This window comes from Metopolophium dirhodum, chromosome 8 (assembly GCF_019925205.1).
Source record: "Metopolophium dirhodum isolate CAU chromosome 8, ASM1992520v1, whole genome shotgun sequence".
NCBI lineage: Eukaryota > Metazoa > Arthropoda > Insecta > Hemiptera > Aphididae > Metopolophium > Metopolophium dirhodum.
The window spans coordinates 6,069,007-6,093,157 of NC_083567.1; the positions used below are offsets into that span (position 1 = coordinate 6,069,007).

Consider the following 24,151-nt stretch of genomic DNA (forward strand, 5'->3'; position numbering starts at 1 on the left):
TACGCATTTATATGAAATCGGGTTTTATAATTTTTAAATTATCTGGAGTAAAATTATATCTATTACAAAATTTATAAAGCATAATATGTTTAAGGGTTTGACATAATATTAGTTTTATATTTTACTATAATTTGACTAAATATTCAACTAAAAATGAAAGAATTTTTTTGTAAATTTAAATGGATAATGAATTATTGCTTTAACCTAATATTTAGACAAATCGATATGACGTCACTCAATTTTTTTTTCTGTAAACTTGTATCCTGCAATATTGCTTTTAACATTACTCAAGAACATGAAAAAATGATTTCGTGTGAATGCGTTTTGTACATTATGTGATCCTGAGAGTGAATCAAACACACTGGTAACATTCTCTTAACATAAACAAAACTAAAATCATGATATAGGTTAGGTTTTTTATAGTAAAGAAGAAATGTAATACTATTTGGTAAAATAAACAAGAATATTTATTGAAGAATGATATTCAAATATTTTTTTTTTATAATGAACAAATATGTAAATATTTAAACTAAGTAAATTATTTGAAAATTTAGTAATCATTCACACGTCCCCATCTTAAACGTTCTTTTTTCATCTCAAGTTTTAACCAAGACGGAGTAGTTTTCTTGAATGGCACTGCATTTGGATATTTTAGAGGAGGTTCAGGTTTTTGGAACGGATGTGTTTTTCTTAGTTTTCTTATTAAAAATTCTTTAGCTATTTGTTTTTCATCGCGATACTTATCCATATATCTAAAATAAAATTATATTAAGACATTTAAAACTAATAAATTATAATAAACTTACAAATTGAATGGTTCTTTGAGAGGGAACCATTTTTGTGGTTTAATATATGGAGGTTGAAAATCATATTCATAAACTGGTTCTGACATTGATAGTTCATCATGATAAAACTTTGTCAATGAATTGTCCCAATCAGTTTGATAAAATGCTAATCCGGCTGGTGTCATAATATCTTCATGAGAACAGTAAAAATCAAAAGTGCTAAATGTTCTATTGGCCAAATCTATTCTAAAAATAAATTATTTTAAGTTTTGCATATTATTACAAATAGTATAACAAATTAATGTATGTCACACTGTTACGTTACAGATTGAACAGAATATATTCCCACCAAGGTAAAACAAATACAAAATGTATACATTAATAAGTATTTTAATGAGGCTTCAAGCAATTCTTTTTTATCCGTCCATTTAATATTAGCCTAGTATGATTGTACGCACCCCAGTCTTAGGGATGGACCTCCCCAGGAAAATTTGGGTTAGACTCAACAGAATACACACAGGGCAAGGCAGATGCAACAAACTCATGTACAAGTTCAGAGAGAGTCCGGGATGCGACTGTGACACAAATAAACAATCAATGCAGCACTTAATCCTGGATTGTCATTTGAGAAGTTACGATGGTGACTTGGAGGACTTCATCAAAGTGACCCCTGAGGCAATATTTGTTATGTTTTGCTTGTTATGGTACTTTGTACCTTAGAATGTTTATGAATATTAGTTATAAATTTATAATAGTAATATTTATAGTTTAATTTAACCTTAATAAGAAAAAATGTTGTTAGTGCGCTCATTATTAAGTCATACGAATAAATAAATAAGTATGATTGTTATTATTTAAAAACTTAAAAAGTAAAACTTACTTTTCACTAACTGATTTAATTGAAGAAAAATCTATTTCTGAGGATTGTTTGTAAAGAACAAAAATCATTCTCTGGTATCCTGTACCTTTTGCCGGAAACGGTTGTAAATAATTAAACACTGTTTCACCTCTATTAACATCTCCATCTGGTATATTTCCCCTAAACAAAATTATATTTATAGACAATAAGAGAAACTGGTATTTGAAATTATAACAGAACTTGTGTGAAATACGAATACATACACTAGCCAATGGATGTATTCAGAATTTTCTTTATGTAAATGTCCATCTGGATTTGTAAGCATTAATGTCCATAGTGTCTTTTCAGTAGCTTCAAAATTAACTTGCGGACTATACAGCGCCTATACAACTAAATAATTGTAAACACGTTTTAAAAAAATTTTAAAATATGATAAATACCTCACTTGGTTTGATAATATTTCCGCGATAAACAGGTACTTTTTTTGAGTTGTAATCATAACTAATATCCATTTGAATGTAAGGCGTAAAATAGGCATCTCCAAATAAATGTTCAAAAATACCATAATATTCTGCTACCTTTTTTATATGTAACGGAGCATTTGTTTTTGACCAATCATTAGATATTTCATCCAATGATACTGGTACTAAATACAATTAACAATCACACATGAATTTAATTAAATGTCATATATAACAGTCTAATTTTCTAATAATATTAAGAATTGTTTTAAATAGTATCTATTATTTAAATATTTATGTCTTTTAACATATGTATAGTATTTGCTAAGTTGTTGATTTTAAATCTACAAAAAAAAATTAATTATAAACTTGACAGTAATTTATCAAAATAATTAATTTAGTTAATTGCAAATAGAATCCTATATTTCTTTTTAATTAAATTATTAAACAATTTCATTAGTTTATCAATTTTTGTTTCAATACATAATGATTACAATCACAACCATTTGATAAAATCATTAAGCACATTAAGGTACAAGTTAATGACAACTTTGAACTTAGCAAATAAATATTACAAATATTATAAACTGTTATACCCAGTTTAAAAACGGTATGTTATCAAAGAAGCTACCCAACCTATTTTTCAAAATTAATTTGATTACATTATAACCAAAAACAAGTGGAATATTAACGCCAATATTTTTATGACTGGTCTATTACAGTGTTTCTAAACTTTTTTGAAGTCACGAACCCCAAAATAGGTGAAAAATAAAATCAGTCACATCATGACCCCTCTACTCCCTTTATAATAAAAACTTTTGAATATAAACTTATCTCAAATATCACATTAATTTATACTTTTTACTTTATTATTCATAGTTTATAGCGTATTTCATCTCCATTCATGCAAGGCACCCTTAGTCCAAAAACATTTTTGAGAATCAGCTTTGGCAATTTTTTCAAACTTTAAAGGCTACCAACATTTGTTTTTGCTTGTTTCATTTGACATTCTTTTAAGCAAAGTAGTTATTTAAGAATGGTTGTAAACAATATGAACTGTGAAATAATTACTTATTATACTTAAAGTACAAACTATTAAGTTAGACCTATAAGTCTATAGTGACATTTGCATAGTTTACATGGACCTTGTATGTTTTGCATGTATGTATAATTGGTGACCTGACAAAACTATACATTTATCAAAAGCAATTAAATTCCATGCAATTAGTAGGTACTATTATAATAATTGTAGTTTTAATGTAAATAAAAATTTGTTTTTCTACATCAGCATTTAATTATTTCTGACCGATGCAACACCTCATCTAGGGGTTTGAGAACCCCTGGGGAGTTGTGACCCCCAGGTTAAAAACACTGGTCTATAATATACTTTATACACCTGGAAATTTCACTATATTATTATAAATGTATATACATACATTCATTATTTCTGGATAGTTTTTCAAGTTCTGCATTGCATTTAATTTTTTTTATTAATTCAATTCTCTTTGCTGTTTCCATTTTTTTGTCCCTCTGCGGTGTAGGTAATCCAATGTCAACTTTAAAGTGAACTTTTGGATCTTTGAAGTTAATTTCTAAATACATAAGATATTTTAACAATTTATTATGCACAATCATAGTAAAAGTATAGTACCTTCCATTCTCTCTTCGAGTGTTTTTGCAATACCAGGAGGTTTCCCTAAATTTCTACGTTGACTTCTGTGCCTTACACTTATTGCAGTAAGTAAACGATTTTGTTTTTTTAGCAAACATGTCACCGAAAAAGACATAATGTAATTTTTTTTTACATACAACTTATACAAATAATAATATTCTAATTTTTATTGATGAAAAATTATACTTGGCTTCAACTTTTGAGATAATTACTGAATATAAAAATGATTATTTAACAATAACACTGAACGACTGAACACATTGAGAAGTCAGGGGTAAGATTATATCATAGAACAATATGATATATTCAATGGTTATATTCAGCGTTTATTCTATGAGACTAATCTGGATATGATAAGCTATTATCTCGGGCGACCCAACTGCCCGATGCCAAGCGAGAAAAGAAACAAAATAGTAAAATACAGTATGGCCACAAGATTGTGTTACGATAAAATCTGCTAATAATAAATTGTAAAGTATTTTCACGATGTAAATAATACAACGCTGTATAGACCATAGACGTCCTCTACCGATCTTATATGAAATATATTCTTTGATATTACCAAGTATATTTTATGATATTATTGTGAACAAAATAATTTATATATAATACCTATTTACATGGAACCTTGTTTTAAATTTTCAATAATTAGTTATAAAAGTTGAACATTTTATAAATTTTTAACTACAAAATAATTATTAAATTTGAAATGTTATAAATTTTGTCAAAATTTGAACTTTAAATTTTCACGCTTTTTTACCCAACAAATAAAATTTTATTGATATTTATAGAAAAAAAACCAAAAAAATTGAAAACTGACAATGTCCATAAAACAGCTTAAAAAAAGTGAAAATATTTTCAAAATTTTATGGTATATAAACATTCAGTACAATTTTCAAGTATTTACAGTTATTTGTTTTTGATTAACAATAAAATAACAAAACCACTACATGAGAAATCGAGTGAATATCCAATATTGTGAAATATGAACTTAAAACGCTCGTAAAAATTTAATTTGACTTTCTTATACACATTTTTTTTTATTGACATCCTTAGAAAAAAAGACTAATAAAATTGGAAACTGAAAACGTTCCTAATTAGTTCAAAAAAAATCAAAATATTTTTAAATTTATCGTGTATAGAAAATGATAATATAAATGACTAGTGAAAATTTCATGTGTATACATTAAGTTGTTTTAGAGTTACACCAAAAACCAAAATTGATTTTGTGGAAAACCGATTTTGCGTAAAAATTCCCGTTTTTCCTTAATATTTATGTTGTTTTTCCCGGCGCTTTTGAAAACTATTGGAAATTTTGACCTCCCCAGTGAACCAACGATATTCACTCCCATCAAACAAGATACTGAAGTTGAAAATCCAATCATTATTTCAACTACTTATCGTGTACACAGACACAAAAAAAAAACATCATTGTAAAATCAATACATTCATCGTTTCACTCAGAATCTAAAAGGTGGGCAGTGGGTGTCGCTCTGCTGTACAGTAGGTTACAAGTGGATCACTGTAATGGATGGTGTTAAATTTGAATTCAATGATATACTCGTAATATCATTGTATAAGAAAAACGATTCTGAGCGAAAACGGTCAGTCAGCCTATGATTTTAGTATATTACTAAATAATATATTTAATGATATTACTGTGATTAAAGTAATTTATATATTTACCTATTTACGTAAAACCTTGTTTTAAATTTTCAATCTTGAGCTATAAAAGTTGAATATTTTAGTAAATTTTTAACCACAATGAATTATTAAATTTTGTTTTCATTCTCTATACACCATAAAGTTTTTGAGCTGTCTATGGTATTGTCAGTTTTCAATTTTTTTAGTTTTTTTCATAATAATATCAAATATACAAATATAGTTTATAATATCATAGGCTGACTGACCGTTTTCGCTCAGAATCGTTTTTCTTATACAATGATATTTATCATTGAACTCAAATTTAACAAAATCCATTACAGTCACCCACTTGTAACCTACTGTACAGCAGAGCGACACCCACTAGCCCACCTTTTTTTTTTATTAATATTATAAAAATAAAGGTTTAACTTCTAAAATAATTCAAAATGTATTTATTATTTAAAGAAATATATAGTTTTTTATTGGGAAGGAATTTACTTAGGAAGTTGGATTATTGGTGTGTTGGAAATTATAGATTAAGAATATGCCTCTGCACCACCAGAAATTGGACCCAATTTACGCCACTGGCATTATGGATTACAGAAACTATTTTTAATTATAAACAATCTTAATTGTTGTGTTTAATAATCTTTACTTTTGCCCGGTAAAATTTGAAGAAATGTCATCATTATGTTATATTTATAGAATAATATTTCAATACCTACATTAAAATGATGTGATTTTGATAGTTGTTATCAAATACGAAAGTAGGAAATTACCTATTTAGTGATCAACAACTAGTGATGATCAAAACAAGACCAAGATCAAATTAAGACTTTCAAAATCTTGGCCTTGGTCTTGGGTATACACCTTAATATTGGTCTTGGTCTTGCGCAAGACTCTTGCAAGACTCTTGCTATTTTTACAAAATATATAAAAAAAAAACTAAATAGGCTGTTGCCTGTTACTATGAATCTTTAAGATGAAACTTAAGTCTAATATATTATATAGTATATTAAAATTCAAACATTAACATTTAACATAAAACAAGTCAAACAATTTAATTTTTATATTATACTCGTTTAAAACTGCATTTTAAGTTATGCTTATATTATTTTACTTGTATTTGTATTTACCAGCATAATTAACTTTGTAAGTTCCTATTACATTTATAATAAATATCAATAGGTATTATTACTAATTACTAATTATTAACCAATAAGACCAATATATAATGGGTCTAGGGCATTTCGCCGCCACCGTTTCGCCGCCAGACCAAATTTCCGACCAACCCTTCGAATTAAATTATCGAACATATTCACAATTTGTTTATTATAGCAATTTTATTGCATTTTTAATCATATTAGGCGATTATTAATTTATGTGTAGTGTACCTAAATCGAGTTTTAAAAACGAAAGGGGATGAGTCGTAAATTAGTAAAGATAAAATATCTATATTCTATGCTTTGTGAAAATGTGTAATGTATTAATATATTATATTATAGTCTTTTATCTTATTAAATAATTTATTTCGTTGATTATAGTAAGTCGAATAGTGCGAGGTAGGATCCAGAGGTATGTTCAGACGTCTATAGTGGTCGCAATAAAATATTATCGTGTAGGTACAATTTGTTTTAAGATGCAAGGGCTAGATTAATAATCAATATTCACAAGTCATACGTCTACAGCGTAAATGACATAGGGCATTATTGGTGGTTAGAGCGGCACTGAATTCATGCCTATATTATATTCATCACATATATATAGCTTATTAGTTATAAGTATTTGAAGCAAGGCTGGGCATTAACGTGTTAAAAGTCAAAATTAAGTTATAACGTTTAGTTAATTTTAATTAAGTTAATTATCTCGTTACTTATTTTCAAATTAACTATTTAAGTTACTTTTTAGATTCTGAGCGGAGCGATGAATGTATATTGGTTTTACAATTATGTGTACTTTATTTTATTTGTGTGTCTGTGTACACGAATACACGATAAGTAGTCGAAATAATGCTTAGATTTTCAACTTCAGTATCTTGTTCGATGGGAAAGTCAATATTGTTGGTGCATTAGGGAGGTAACAATTGCCGTGAAAAACCAAAGAAAAATTAAGGAAAAACGGGAATTTTTACGCAAAATTAATTTTGGTTTTTTTGGTTAACCTCTAAAACAAATGACCGTAGGTACATGAAATTTCGACCAAATGTATATATTATATTTGTATATATTTAGCATTTTCTATACACCATAACATTGGTTTTTTACTTTTTTATTTTTGCAAATTAGAAAATTTTAACTTTAATTAAGTTCGGTTACTTTTTTTTCAAAGGTTAATTTTAACTAAAAAGAATAATATTACTCAATAAAAAATATCAGCAACTTTTAACTTAAATTAATTATTTTAAAATAACTTAACTTATAGAGTTAAAAAAAATCGTTAACTTGCCCAGCCTTGATTTAAAGTATAAGTAAGAGTAATATAAAGTAAGAGCTGGCTGTGGAGTAGTGGAACATTTTGTAGGGTAACCCTGTATCACGTTCAACTCTGCTCATCAAAACTTTAAAAAGTTATATAATTAATAAACTATGTATCCAAAATTTGATCTTTATTGATAAAAATACTCTGAATTATATTCTGCTTAAGAATATGAAATTAAATTATCAAAAGTCTATTTTGATCCAAATGAGGATGTCAGCATAATATTTGATAACTCCAAGACCCACGCGCAATATATTTAAAACGCCTAAAACCGTTTTTATGATTTTTGAGTAATCTTACGAGGAAAATCATCTATTACAAAAGTTATAGAGAATAATATTTTTAAGGGTTTGACACTTTGGTTTTATATTTTATTATTATTTGACTTTGTATTCGGCTTTCAAAATAAAAAAAGTAATTTTGTATAGGCATTTAAATCAAGTTTAAATTGTTTTGAGACAATATTTAGACAAATAGATATGTTAAACCCTCAAAAACATTATTCTCTATAATTTTTGTTATGGATGAATTTACTCTAAGATTACTCGTAAATATAAAAAAAATGATTATGCGTAAATGCGGTATTAGACAAATGTTGCGCGTGGGGCCAGACTGCCAAAGAGAGAAAACAAACAGGCATCGAGTGTCTGACATTCTAATGATTTAATGATAACGATGACAAATAGTAAAAAATACAAATAAATCCCATTTACAAATTTTTTTACCAAAAATGTTGTTTTTATATTTAATATTAACGATTTAATATTTATAAGAAAAATATTTTAAAATATATTATTGTTTTCTGAAATATTGCGTGTCTTACGTTAAATTGATCACGTTGTCTGTGGTTTCAAACAGTCGCCAGTCATACAAATTAAAAATCTACCTTTTTACCTATATTATAGTTTGTGAATTTGTGATATACTGATAATGCACATCGTTTACTTATCATATTGTTTTTGTTATTAAGTTTTTTGGTTATGTCTTATAATTTAAAAAAAATTGTTGGAAATATCAAAATATTATTTAATGTTAATTTGTTATTACTTTAAACTTTATCAATCTAAATAATATTATTATATTCCATATTATAAACGACGATTTAGGATAATTATCATTTATCTTAAATCGTGATATTTAAAGTATACACGTCTAATTAATTAAATAATTAGTTGTTAATCGTTAATGTTGTAGTTTAACTTAACTGTGATATTATATTCTTTAGTATTAGTTCGTCAATTATCAATTTTTTTTAGTTTCAATAACATTTTGTTGTCAAATTATTTACCCAATGCATAGATATGAGGTAGCTATAATGATGAATGAAAATCGATTAACAAACAGCTTTAAAAGTTATGTTGGCTGGGACGATGACGAACAGGTAAAATTCTTAGTTATCTTTTTAAACTGACATAACTTTATTAACTAACACTTTTGCTGTATATCAAATGTATATCATAGGTTTTGTTATTAGGTAATAAATAATGTATGGACAGTAATCTTGGTAATAATAACATAATATATAAGTAACCATTGCGTTGTTCTTATGATGTACCTACTAAGAATGTAATAGAAAATGTTAATAATATTCTTATAAAATACTCCTTTTGGTTTAAAGTATAAACTTGCTGTATTTTTTTTTTCATTTTGTATACGTTATTGGTACATTTATAATTAATTTTGAGGTTTCAATAAAAATCTTATTAGAATGTATTTTATAATATTTATGATTTCTTCAATAAGATAATGACATCTACCTATTTATCTTAATTGCTATCTAAAATTATTAACTATTATTTATGTATAAAAACTAAAAAGTGACTTAATTTAACTCACTTTCTTTATACTAAAAAAAATATTTTTTATTTACACTATAGTTGAAATGTGATTAATACTTGCTTTTATATACTGTCACTAGTGACAAGTCAGACACAAAAACAGTATTATACATATTTCTATACAAATACAAATATAAGATAATAGGGTTATATTATAAGTAGAAGTGTAGAATCCAGTAGTTTATGAATAAAATTTGAACGGCCGAAAAATATTGCAGATCAGTTTATTTACAAACAATCCAAATAGAAAATACTATTAAAAGTATTTAGAGATTTTTAATCTTTTTTTTTTTTAATGTTCATGTGTAAAATTGGTATCTACTGAATACCTACGATAAGGTTATACATTGTTACGTATTAAAAAAATATTTATATATATATATATATATGGTGGGAGATTGTCCTACCATACGCGACGTGTGTGCCTCGCATGACAATGAGTTTACTTATGCTGTTTCTACAATAAACATGTTATAATCTTTTATATCTATTAACTATAATTAGGTATACCGATTAACGTTTAATCATTACATTCATATTAATGCAACGACTCAACAAATTTTGCGTATGGTAGGACATATAAACATTATTTAATACGTAACAAACATGTTTCTCTAATTCAAACTTACACCTACCAAATTAAAAATGTAAAAATTGTTTAGTTATAATCTATATAAAATCGATAGAAACTACTAAAGTTACGTTAACCTCAAGTAATTTGATTGAATTGTGTATTTAACTTTTAGATTTCAAGCTGTGAAACATCATTTATTGAGCACGAACTTTCACCCAAACTTCATCCAGGTATTTAAAAACTTAAAACAATAAATTGATTTATAATAAATTTATATAATTATGTAACTATGTCTAATGACCTAATGTTTAAGTAATTTAAAGGTATCATGCTTATTGATATTATTATTTAATTTTTTTAATTTTTTGAAGTAGCATTTATACATTTAAGTATTAACAAGTTTATTATTACCTTAATAATTAAATATAATTATATAGTAATATATTATACAGTGATTTACATAGGCTTGCATAGACTTTGTTCGCAGGGTATGCAAATGATAAAATGTGCTCCCCCTAGTATAACTGATGTTAAAATACAAGGGGGGAGGGGCAGCAAATGGGACAAATATAATTATTATTTAATTTAAGTACATAACACTAAAAATAATACCCATATTTCCTTAAACTATTGAGAACCGCTTACAGTAAATTTAAAAACAAGTTCATATGATCATATCTATATCGCTATACATTCACCACCAGTCGAAATTATGAACCATGAGTCCAGTGTTGTCTAAAACTGTTTATGTACTCCTTGAAACAAGAGTCTGCCCGCAGTGTATGCAAACACTTAACCTACATACCCCGTGCGCCCGCGTTTGGTGACTTATAGTTAAACCACAACCCATATTTTGTTAAACAGATACATCATGCATTTATATACAACAATTAAAATGGTAGACAATTGCAAACAATGACTGGACACGAAAAGAAGAATCTGGTAGACAGAAATAAGGAAAGAATTTAACACATGTTTTGGTATTAAGAATTTTGAGTATATTTTATACTATAAACAGTGGAAACTATGAAGCCTAATTTCATAAAATTAGAATAGAGAAAAAATAATAATAAACATAACTGCATCATTTGCATAATACACATAATATATTTGAAATCCTGCCTTGTAAAAAAAAATACTATTATAAAACAAAACATCACAAGTGGTAATTGAATGCACATTGACACCGAATGATCACATTACATATTATGATATTATTAAATAATATAATGTCCAAGTATTAAATTATGCAAAAAAAAGTATAGGCCAGAAATGTATGGATTATCTAGTTACTAGATTCTAGTACCTAAAGCGTTCAATTCCCTAAATCTTAATGACAAAAAAATCTAAGAACTAATTCTACAAAAAATATAAATATATATCTTAATAAAATACTATTGTGTGAGCAATGATCTATTTATATTTATACTGTATTTATATGTATTTTTGTATTTATGTTTACATTATATAGCACCTATTTCTTATGTTTTTCATGTGATCTCGACAGGATCTTTCTTATGTTTGTATTTATATGTTTTTTATTTAATTAGTGTTTAATTTCTGTCTGAGAAATTATATTATACAATCTAAGTTTATCCACTTATGCACTACTATAACTCTCAACCTCCAACACAAGCCTTATTGCTTACAGGAGGTTGATAAACCATATAATTATTATTGTTAAATTGTTAAAAAGTGTTTTAACAATAATTATTATTATTGTTAAATAAATATAAGTTAGATAAATATTATTAGTTTATAGTCTATATAATAATATGTTTCCACTCGGTATAATTTTGGTACATTTATCCTTAGGTACAAAAATTGTTTTTGTGAAAATTTGTAAAAAAGTACTGATCAATTCTATCTACAACATTTTTAATAATTATTATAATAATATTATAGATATGATAAACGTTTAAAATGGCTACGTAGAAGTCGTTATGTGGATCTTATTGAGAGAGGTGGTCATTGTATTGTATTGACTTTACTGTCACTTTACTATCAGTGGGGTTGGCATGAAAATGAATATAACTTAAGCGCAATTACATATATATTTAAGTGACAACAATAACTAAAAATGATTATGATGATACCTACCTGTTTGCTTTGGATGTTAAAATTGTTGTTTGAGAAATATTAACTTTAATACTAATTCATATTTAACCACTTTATATATTATGTGAATAGTTAGAGAGTTAGTGAGTGTTTAAGTCTAAGAATATATTTTTATAATATTGCAGGTGAAATGATAATTGCTGAAGCCCAAAGTGTTTTATTATTCACTCCAGTTAATGAACAAAAGACTGGGATATCAGGTGTTTTGTTTGTTACAAATTTCAGACTTTCTTTTGTTACATCAAACGAAAAACATTTAAAAGTAAATTTATAATTTTAGTTTATTATAAGTTATAGATTGTATTTTAATTCAAACATTTTTTTCAGGAAACATCATATCAAGAAAATTTGCTTTTGGGTCAGTATGACGTGTGTCTTTCCAATATAGATATTATTTATTTATTAACAGGGGACAAAAAAAAAAGACTTATGACAGGTCATCGCTTTAATGATAAAGTCAAAGGATTACATATTATTTGCAAAGTAAAAGAAACAACATTTTATTTTATTTTAAAATATATAATTAATAAGTATTTATTTATGAAAATAGAATATGCGAACATTATCATATAGCTTTAAATTTTCACCACTTGGCCATGGTAAAACATTAGCAAATGCTTTATTACATCATGCATTTCCAAAAAGACACCAGCTATTATTTGCTTATGACTACAGGTAATTCATTATTATTAAAAATCAAATTTAGCTGCAATAGCTTTTTAGCTTTTATCAAAAAGTTCTATTGTGAATAATTTAGAATTAGATTTAGATTTTAAATCTGGATCTAATTATATCTAGGATTTTCTAAAGAGGTAGGATTAGTGCCGCACACTAGAGGGTTCAAGGGTAGCAGTTGTGCTACCCCTGAATTTTTTGGTAGGTGGGTGGGTGGACCCCTGGCTCCAAAATATTTACGTCATAAAAATTCTACTACGGATAAAAATATTGAAAATAAACCATTGAATAATTATAGGCTATAGCCATTAGTCTATTAGCCAATATTGAGGTAACCGACTCAATATGCTACTCCTATTTATTTTTGATTGTGCGCCAATGGAAAGAACAAGGGATTGATTCATCAAAAAAGAAAAAGAAAAATTTTATAATATTATAGCCTAAACCCAAGTCCAACCTAACTTTCCATCTTTGAGATTCTGAGCAGAGTGATGAATGTATTGATTTTATAATTGCGTGTGTTTTTTTTTTTTGTGTCTGTCATCACCTTTTGGGACAGTAAAATGCTTCAATTTTCTTCAACAGCATATTTTGTGGTAGGAAAGTGAATCAAGTTGGTACTTTGGGGGGATCAAAAGTAAAAATTCTCAGTAGTTTCCATTTTTTTAGTTTTTTTATTCTATAAATGTCTACAAATTGTATACGTTGGATCAAAAAGCTTGAAAAATTAATATAAGGTTCCTTATAAGTTGTTATTATAGCAGTTGAAAAATATTAAAAGCCATATGCAAAATTTTATAAGTATTTAAAGTTCAAATTTTGACAATATTTATCAAAATCTTAAAAAATATCAATTATTGTAATTAAAAAAATGATAAAATTTTCAATTTGTATATCCAAGGATTGACAATTTAAAACAAAGATTCTCATAAATAGTTCATACTGTAACCAAAAAATATATAAACTGTTACTTTTTAAAGACATTTTAAATTCAAATTTGGACGAAATTACATAATAAAATGAATAACGATTTACTTTGTTGAAATTTATAAATATTATTAGTGTGTATATGAAACTTTCCGAGTATATTATTATATTTTTTACACATTATGACATTTCAAATGTCATTTTTTTGGAAAAAATGAATTTAACATACTATTGTAGTCTGTAGATAGATACCAATGCCTAATACTATAGTTAATTACTTTAAATCACAATAATATCATAAAATATACCTACTTAGTAATATTATAGGCTGACAACCTGTCTTAGCTAAGAAACATATTTTGTATATAATGATTTTATATCATGGAATTCAAATTTGACACAATCAATAACAGTGACCCACTTGTAATCTTCTGTGGAGCGACTCCCACTTAGCAGCTTTTTATTTTTTTGATAATTGTCTAAAATGTTTAGCCAATTACTAATAATCTAATAATTTAAGACATATTAATATAAATAAAATATTTATAAATCATACCTATTATGACTTGGATTATTTATTATTTATAATGGAACATATTGTAAAATCCATGATATCAGTATAATAAAATAATATTATCAACAGTCAAAAAATCAAAATATAATTTTAAAGTCCAAAACTGATATTAAATCAAAAATCATTGACAGACTTAAACAGTTTGTATAGTACACAGCTTACAAGATTACAACAGTTATAAGGAATGCATAACTGACATGTTATTACTGCTAGAACATAATTTTTTTTTGGAAAAATCACTAATTTATGGTACGTTACATTAATATTATATAAATATTAAATATACATCACCAACTTCGATAAAAATAACAATATTATCCTTGTTGATACGTGTATTGTTTTTGCAATAGCATTTTATTAATCATGAGTATATTCCTAATGTTTGTAAAATATAGTTTTTTATCTGAATCTGTTGCCTATATCCAATTCACAGCAGTTTTCCCAATAATGTGCCTATTGACTATAGCTTCAAGCAACAAACATAAAACCTACTATATTCAATGTGCTAAACCACATTATTGTGCTCTATGAGATGTTTACACCATTACTGGATGCTGTTTATTAGAATTATTTATTTTTAATTAAGTAATCAAATTGTTATTTTTACTGGCTTCTTTTTTAAAAAAAAGTATATTAAGTAAATTCTTAATATTAAAGTCCCACAGTTTATTATCAAAATAATCGATAGCAATAAATACTAGTAATAAAGTACCTAGTTAGTAATAAAATAAGTAATAACTATTGAAATACATAGTTAAAATCTCCACAGAGACAAAATAAATTAAAACAAAAAGTATTTGTATTTGTAAAAACTTGATATTCAGAAAAAGTTGAGGTTTTTTTTACTATTTTATTGTGTGTAGATCCAGCATAAGATTCTCTGTATTAATCAAGATACCTTACTGCTGGGTCGCATGAACAATCACTAATTATATTTTAATCAATCAATACTCAATAGTGACCTGATGGTCCCTTAAACATAATTTAGTGGCTCATAATATTGGTCCATTTAATTTGAAAGAACCATTAAATTTATGTTTATGCAACCTGGTATAAGTATATCTAATATATAAAAACATTCTCAAAGGTTATAAAATTTATATTTTTTTATGCAGGGAGCCAAATGTACAAAGTAGATATTCAACACCTACATTTCGATGTCGGGATGATTGGGAAAAAGAACTTCAGCGTACCAAATGTTTTGGTTGGACTTTAAATTCATCTAATATTAAATTCCGTTTATCTCCGAGGTAAGTAAATACTTCATAGAACTGTAATTATTTCTAAGATACTATAATATTTTTATAGCTTGCCACAGTTTATTGTTATTGGATCTGCAGTTATTGAAAATCATTTGCGAATAGCAATGCAACATTTTCGAGATGGACGACTACCAACTTGGTGTTGGAGTACTGTAAACGGAGCCACATTATCTAGAAAGGCTGATGTTGTGGATCCATCAAATCTTACTCAAGAAAATGCTATGTTAGAAATAGTAAGGAAATCACATCCTGGCCTTCTTAGACCTTTTATAATGGATTTAACCAAAAATTTGCCTTCGCCAAAAGATGTTAATCAGAGTTTTATAAAATTACGAGAAATCTGTGCCCCTGGTTTGTTATAATAGTTCATACCTAATTTATTGTTTGTATTCATTATTTTTATTAAAAATGGATTTGTTTTATTAGAAAGTGCACGGCAGTTTTGGGTGCAAGATAATCATTTTTACTCACTTTTGGAAGCTAGTAAATGGTTACAATATGTTTCGAGTTGTCTTAGCTCTGCTTTAATAGCTGCTAATAAACTTAATAGAAATGAGTCAGTTGTATTACAAGGTATGTGCACATAACTTTGTTAATAGAGATAACCTATAATAATTACTGAAAATGTAATGATAACATTTTAGATTCTGAGCGGAGCAACGAATGTATTGATTTTACAATGCTATTTTTTTTATGTATATAAAATTATATTAAATTTTAAGACAGTAAAAATTTATATATTTTCTACTTCAGAATCTTTTCTGGTTGGAAACTGAATATGGTTGGTACTTAAGGGTGTCAATGGAAAAAATCCCCAGCCGTTAAAGTAATCAAAAGCAAAAGCAAAATGAATATTATTTTTATTGTGTAATTCAAAAACGAATAACTGTAAATACTTGAAATGATCACAGAATGTTTAATTTATCATTAAGAGGATCAGATTACATTTATCTCTGTTAGTTTAAAATTTAGAGCGAATTCACCTCTTATAAAATTTAAAGGTAAGATTTCTAGTTTTTTATTTTTTTTTTTTTTATTTTTGTAAAGGCATTGACAGTTTTTTTTATTATATTTTAATTTTAAAGCAATTATGAGTATTTTAAGATGTACAAACAATTTACAATTTTAAAATACTCATAACTCTCTATATAGTTTAAATATAATAAAAAGCCTATGTCATTACCTAGATAATAATATTACCTTTAAATTGTATAAGTGGTAAATTCACTCACATTTTAAACTAACGGAGATAAATGTGATCTGTTGAGAAAAAAATTTGTCATGTTATGCACTTGAAAAACGGAGACAACAAATGTCACTGAAGGTGTCTTTTATAGACATTTGATATTATCAATTTTTTTTAGTTTATTCTTGTAAATATTGATAAAAAAAAATGTTGTTGGGTCAAAAAGCTTGGACATTTAATACAAGGTTTCTCATAAGGTTTTATTAGCAGTTAAAGTTCAAATTCTAACAAAATTCATCAAAATCACAACAATTTACAAATTGTTTTATAATTAAAAACTTACAGAATGTTAAGAATGTTAGCTAAGGATTGAAAATTTAAAACAAGGTTTCTCATAAGTAGTTAATATTGTAACCAATAAATCTATAAAACTATAAGAACACAATTCTTTTTGTTATAGATATTTTTAGTTCAAATTTAGACGAAATTAGATATTTAAAATTGTTTTATATATACAATGATTTTGTATAGTTTAATTCAAATTTAACACATCAATTACAGGGGCCTACTCGACCCTATACTGTACACTAACTTATTGTACTAAATTATTGTTTACAATATTCATGTTAAAATGTTACAATTATTAAATTTTAATAAATAGTGAATACCTCCTATTTATGAATTTTATTTTCATGTTTTAGAACGAGATGGACGTGATTTATGCTGTGTAATTTCTAGTCTAGCACAATTGATGATAGATTCTCATTTTCGATCCATTGTCGGATTACAAACATTAATCCAAAAGGAATGGGTTGTTATGGGTCATCAATTCTGTACAAGACTTGGTCATGTTAATAGTACTGATTCTGTTAAAGTAAAGTATATATATATTTAATACTATATAAAGTTGAGTTATGTCACACAATAATATCCACTAGTGGGTTGATTAGCTATTTAAAAATTCACACTTTTAGACATTACTAACATTATTGTACATACCAGAGGTCACCAATTAATATTTTTAAAAGACCACATCAGGAATCTTGAAACTGTTTGCGGGCCATAAAAATTCGAGATGTTGGTAAAAACCAATGAATAAAAATGATAAATTACAACACTAGAAAGTATGATACTAACGGTTTTACTTTTTTTTTCTTGTTTACGGCCATTTGGTGACTCCTGTTATATACTATAATATATTTTATTATAAGTTCAAAACAATAATTTAAATGTTCACCAAGTAGTTCTATTAGCACTTTTTAAAATGGGTTTCCGATCCAATCGTTATTTGTTTGCAATGAATTCAAATTGAACCACATCTGATATAGTGACCTACAAAGTGACAAGGTATATTTATAATTTATATCTTACAAATACAGCAGATCGATTTTCCTGGTTTTATTTTTAAATTATGTTAAAATGTTTATCTCATAGACATATAAACCAATTATGTTATACATCTATGGTACCCTCACGTGATCATCAAATAGGTATTTGTATAATGTTATGTTAGTGAATATAGAATATTAGACACCTACGATAATATTAGGCCTCTAGTGGGAAACAAGACAATTATTAGAACAAAGCAACTTGAGGATTAAATGTTTTTATTTTGAAATCTGTGATGATAACATGTTTTAATAAAATTAAATAAATTATATAATATTTAAAAGTAAAGAGTAAAATGTGTATAGTGATATATATATATAAATGTTTATTTAAAACATTTTAATAATTATATTCTTCTTCATGGTATACTGTCCAATCTTGATTACAATTATCTTCATCTGCTTCATACCTTTCTTCTAATTTCTGTACACAACTTTTTATATCAGTTTTAAACTGTTCAGGTAATTCCATTTCATCGATTTCTTTATTACTAATATTGTTAAATAAAAGTCTTGTGGAAATTGTATATTTGCAAAGTTCTTGTAAAGTATATAACGGAGTGTTAATTTTAACTATTAGTGGAGGGCATTCATATTTTTGGTAATGAAAAATTTCTTTCCCATTCCCTAATAGATATCTCTTCGTTATATTGTCAAAAAATTTCCAAGTAGTATTAACATATTCAGGATCATCAATATGATATTCAGGTTCATCATACAGTAAACAAGTTTCACATTCATAATTATCTTCATATGGTAGTTTTTTAAATATATTAATGTCAGAACCAATGCAATTTACAAATGTAATACCTCCTTTGTCTTCATCCATATTCTGAACATTCAAATATAAATTATTAAAAATATTGTTTGTTACTATAAATATACAGGGTGTTCCGTGAGGATATACCCATTAGCCGTAGAGGGGGACATAAGCAAAAAAAAACTGAGTTTGCCGTTTTTAACTAAACTAAAAAATATGATTAAAAATCATGAAATCACTGAAAATAAAATGTTTCAGAAAAATAAACTCTTTAAAATGGGTATCTTTAACAATAAATTGTAATTCAATTAAAAAATAAAATGTAGTCCTTGCTGTCTCTGTGAATCTAATAAAAAAAAAACAGACTTGTGATATATTCATTATCTCAGAAGATATCGGGATTGGTAAATCATCGCAGGACACCTGTATTATTATATATTTTAAACTGTCATTTGTAGTTTTTATCTTATTTTTGATTTTCTGATAGTGCTTCAAATATTACTTGAAATATTATTTACTGATTGATAATCGTAGTTGATATAAGTATAAAAAAAAATGTTATGTTTCTATTTTAACACTTGTACAACATGAAAAAAAAGTGTATTAGTTATTAGTTAGATTATTTATTTTGGTCCTGCTGCTACTTGAAAAATTTTATTACGTAAAATGTATGATAACCAATACAAAGTACCTACGCCAGAAGTATTCAAGTGTGCGTCGCGGCTCCTAGGGGTGTCGCAAAAGTTGTCTAAGGGAGCCGCGTCAAAACACCGGTAACCGAAATGAATGTAGGTCAAGTATAAATATTATTTATAATATAATCTTTAAAGCAATAATTATTGAAACACATTACACTACTAATTGAAGTTTTATTTCTAGTACTAAAGTCACTGTTATTATCACCTATATTAGCTATAATATTGGATCTGGATTGTTTCAATTTTTTTTTAATAATTGGGGATCCTTAAAAATATTGTGAACTCACAAAGGAGCTGCACGATGAAAAAGTTTGAATACCTCAGACCTACGCCCTTAAAACGTCATTAAATACTTAATAGTACCTACTACATATGTGGCTATGTGGCATACTAATCTTTTAAAAATTAGATTTTTATTATACTTATTACTTACTATCTTCCTTTTACAGAGAACTTTTTTACAAAACAATGAATAGTTTAAAATTAAAATAAAAAAAAATTACGATTATAAAAGATTTACATCCAATTTTTACCAAACTGCAAACATAAATTATTTAACTATTGCAATTTGCATTTTGCATTGTTGTTAATTATTTGCTATTTTATATTTATTGATAAGATTGATAAGATACAAGTTAACTCCACAGATATTAATAACCGTGGCTAAATATATATACTATATTATCTATGGAGTCCATACGTAAAAACGCTTTCTTCGCTGCGCGTCGGTTCCCCTTCCATACGCCGAATCATACCGATCGGAAGCCGGCTGGCAGTGAATATTATCACTTCGATTTATTTGCTAACAAAACCATACAAATTATTAATTTCTCGGCTAAATAAATCCAAAAATCACTGCCAGCTGAGATTCCTTTCCATGCTAGAACATGCAATAATTGTACGTGCGCAGCCCATAACGAAAATGCGTCTTAATGCGATCATGCCTATATATATTTTAGCCATGGTATATAGATAATCCATGGACTGGACACGAGATGAATATTGTGGTTACAAAATGTAGTACAACTGGCGGAGTTCGGGGGGATATTTTCATTTTAGCATTACTAGCGCCCACGAATTAAGATAATATATCCCAACAATATCTTAATTCGTAATAGCGCCGTCCGTGATCCATAGTATAATAATATATGATCTAAGGACTAAGGTTACGTACCAATTACCAACTTACTATAATATGTCGTAAGCATAACAAATATATTGAATCTACCAGACTACTAGAGCCATCTACCTTCTAGAAGATTAAAGTTATGTACAAACAAATAATATTATGATATTGTTATGCAATGCTGTACAGTGTACAGTAGGTCACTGTAATAAATGGTGTTAAATTTGAATTCAATGATATTATAATATCATAATTCATAGTATACGAACAACGAATCTGAGCGAAGACAGTCTGTCTGACTGCCTATGATATTACTAAGTATATTTGATGATATTATTGTGAATAAAGTAATTTATTTACGTATTTTCGTGGAACCTTTTCTTAAATGTTCAATCCTTAGGTATAAAAGTCAAAATTACATAATAATTTTAGATTCTGAGCGAAGCGATGAATGTATTGATTTTACAATGATGTGTGTTTTTTTTTTTTTTTGTTTCTGTCATCACCTTTTAGGACAGTAAAAGTGCTTAGATTTTCTTCAACGGTAACTTTTCTGATAGGAAAGTGAATCTTGTTGGTACTTTGGGGAGTCAAATGTAAAAATCTCAAGTAGTTTTCAAACGCGACGTGAAAAACAAAAGAAAAATTAAGGAGAAACGGGAATTTTTACGAAAAATCTGTTTTCGAGAAAATCGATTTTGGTTTTTGGTGTAACTCTAAAACAAATAAACGTATATAAATGTTCAAATTTTGACGAAATTTATCAAATTTAAAAATTATTTAAATTATTTTGTAGTTAAAAATTTATAAAATGTTCAACTTTTATAGCTAAGGATTGAAAATTTAAAACAAGGCTCCGCGTAAATAGGTTATAATATATAAATTACTTTATTCACAATAATATCACCAAATATACTTGGTAATATCATAGGCTGACTGACAGTTTTCGCTCAGAATCATTTTTCTAATACAATGATATTATATAAGTTCATGGATATAAGTTTATAAGTTTATTGGTGTTAAACCATCCATTACAGTGACCCACTTAAAACCTACTGTACAGCAGAGCGACATCTACTTACCAACCTTTTTTTAATTTTTAAATTTGATACATTTTTGTCAAAATTTGAACTTAAAATGCCTATAAAAAAAATTGTGCCATGTATTTGAATATTTTTCAACTGCTATTGTAACAATATATCAGGATCCTTGTATTAAATTGTCATGATTTTTGACCAGACAAATACAATTTATTGACATTTACAGAGAAAAAACTTAAAAGATTAAAATTGTCTGTTAACGAGTCATAATATTTTGAAAATTTTTAACAATAATTGTTATTGACAACAACATAAAATTATTATTATTGTGACTAATTTTGTCAAGATTCTTACTTCAGCGCTCATTGAAATCTTTTGTGAATTTACGTTCAATTATTTTTTGAATTACACTAATTATAAAAAATTATATCTATTTGTATATATCAAAATATTTTTTTTATTTTTATACATCTATACATATCGTAAAAAATACCTAGGGGGGTTTGAATACTCCCCACCTATGTGTGTACGCCACTGGTTAGATTTAATTAATTGCAATTTTAACCCACACAATAGGCGTAGACGATAGTCATTAGTCATAGTATATTAAAATGGTTGGAATGTTGTATTTTCAAATTTTGATTGTTATTTGTTAATTGTAGGTCAATAAGTGGACACAAGTACAAAACTCATGAGCTAACATTGTGGCCATGTATAATGTAATAATTTTTAGACTTGCTTCATTATATTTTGCAGTCACCATTGTTGTTGTTATTTTTGGATTGTGTATGGCAACTACTTCAACAGTTCCCCTCAAAATTTGAATTCACCGAGACCTACTTAACCACCCTTTGGGATGCATCACATGTTTCCATATTCGATACATTTTTGTTTGATTGTGAACGAGATCGTCATTGTGCTACTAAGGTTTGAATATTTTATCTAATTAAAAATATTTCTAACTTATGAAATAATTATTTTCAGGATGTTAGTCCACTAATGTTACGGTCAATATGGGATTGGGAAGAACAGTTTATGGATCAAGATTTAATTCAATTTCATAATCCTCTTTTCAATGCCTCTAAAGTTCAAGATGATCTACTAAAAGTATCAACAGAAATTTCATGTCTTAGTATTTGGACACAATGTTACTATAGGTTTTTGCCTACTCTTGAAATATCAAATGGAGGTAAACCATTAGTAAGTGTCAAATTTTTTCATGTTTTTTTTAAAATTATTTTTAGTAATAAATTAAAATTTTTTATTTTATTGATCTTAGGAAGATTTTGCTGTTAGAACCCTAATCAATATGAATGATAGTGATTCTAAGGATACTCGAGAAGTCTGTACACCATCTAACATTGGATCTTTTTTCCCATTTACACATTGGAGATCTAGTAATTCAGTTCCTCCTTCAACATTAACAATCAGCTCTTTATCCTTAAACACTAGTGATTTACAAATGGAAACGTCATTGGTTGAAATACCTGAACATCTATAAATAACATAATAACTATTTTTAATATTAGTTATTCTGATATTTGATGAGTTCATCAATATGCTTGTTTTTTGGCAGGTTATTTGCATGTATCATTAAGGCTAATTTTAATACCACTGGTAACCATTTAAAATACAATAATAATTGTACAATACATTTTGAAACTAACATATAGTAACTATTTCAATTGACACAAATTCTAAAATAATACACTTACAATTATTATTAACAAAAGAAAAAAAATTAGTATTATTGAATGTTAAAAATATATATATATTTTATTCCAATGTATCTATTTTAGCTAAAAATGAATCTATTGATGTGTGTTGTTACCTAAGTACTGTTATTAATATGATAATTTATTTTTAAAACTATTTTTTACAGTTTAAATTTTAAAATATTTTACTATTGTAAGATACATTGTGTTATTGTTAAGTTTATTTTTAAACACTGTTTATGTATTAATTTATTTAAAAAAATATTGGTACAAAATGTGTATTAAAATCAAAATGTGATATATTATAATAAAAACTAAACAGGAAACATATGATATTCAAAGCTTAAACAAATCTGTTATATAAACTCTCT

The 24,151-nt window shown here is 26.6% G+C and overlaps 3 protein-coding genes across 3 annotated transcripts; 1 reads left to right on the forward strand and 2 right to left on the reverse strand.

Annotated features, from left to right (window-relative positions):
* Positions 1-444: 444 nt before the first annotated feature.
* Positions 445-4,087, reverse strand: LOC132951220 (large ribosomal subunit protein mL38). Its single transcript, XM_061022996.1, has 7 exons — positions 3,757-4,087; positions 3,542-3,697; positions 2,085-2,290; positions 1,908-2,026; positions 1,666-1,824; positions 807-1,031; positions 445-752 (listed from the first exon to the last, which is right to left on the reverse strand). Exons 1-7 carry the CDS (start codon positions 3,890-3,892, stop codon positions 551-553), a joined length of 1,203 nt encoding a protein of 400 aa, XP_060878979.1. The 5' UTR covers positions 3,893-4,087; the 3' UTR covers positions 445-550.
* A 4,506-nt stretch (positions 4,088-8,593) lies between these two features.
* On the forward strand, positions 8,594-24,113 carry LOC132950770 (myotubularin-related protein 10-B). Its single transcript, XM_061022327.1, has 12 exons — positions 8,594-9,280; positions 10,484-10,541; positions 12,555-12,691; positions 12,757-12,912; positions 12,980-13,104; positions 15,721-15,855; positions 15,914-16,218; positions 16,294-16,440; positions 17,755-17,927; positions 22,822-22,992; positions 23,050-23,265; positions 23,345-24,113. The coding sequence occupies exons 1-12, from the start codon at positions 9,191-9,193 to the stop codon at positions 23,564-23,566; spliced, it is 1,935 nt and encodes a 644-aa protein (XP_060878310.1). The 5' UTR covers positions 8,594-9,190; the 3' UTR covers positions 23,567-24,113.
* Positions 18,644-20,760, reverse strand: LOC132950772 (uncharacterized). Its single transcript, XM_061022330.1, has 2 exons — positions 20,333-20,760; positions 18,644-19,273 (listed from the first exon to the last, which is right to left on the reverse strand). The coding sequence occupies exon 2, from the start codon at positions 19,268-19,270 to the stop codon at positions 18,782-18,784; it is 489 nt and encodes a 162-aa protein (XP_060878313.1). The 5' UTR covers positions 19,271-19,273; positions 20,333-20,760; the 3' UTR covers positions 18,644-18,781.
* Positions 24,114-24,151: the final 38 nt, after the last annotated feature.

Coding starts and splice junctions, on each gene's coding strand:
- LOC132951220 (XM_061022996.1), bottom strand. CDS start 3,892: ATGTCTTTTTCGGTGACATGTTTGCTAAAAAAACAAAATCGTTTACTT. Junction 2,027..2,084: donor ATATTATCAAACCAAGTGAG/GTATTTATCATA, acceptor TTAGTTGTATAG/GCGCTGTATAGTCCGCAAGT. Junction 1,032..1,665: donor ATTAAATCAGTTAGTGAAAA/GTAAGTTTTACT, acceptor ATTTATTTTTAG/AATAGATTTGGCCAATAGAA.
- LOC132950770 (XM_061022327.1), top strand. CDS start 9,191: ATGCATAGATATGAGGTAGCTATAATGATGAATGAAAATCGATTAACA. Junction 12,913..12,979: donor GATTACATATTATTTGCAAA/GTAAAAGAAACA, acceptor TTATGAAAATAG/AATATGCGAACATTATCATA. Junction 17,928..22,821: donor ATAGTACTGATTCTGTTAAA/GTAAAGTATATA, acceptor TATATTTTGCAG/TCACCATTGTTGTTGTTATT.
- LOC132950772 (XM_061022330.1), bottom strand. CDS start 19,270: ATGGATGAAGACAAAGGAGGTATTACATTTGTAAATTGCATTGGTTCT.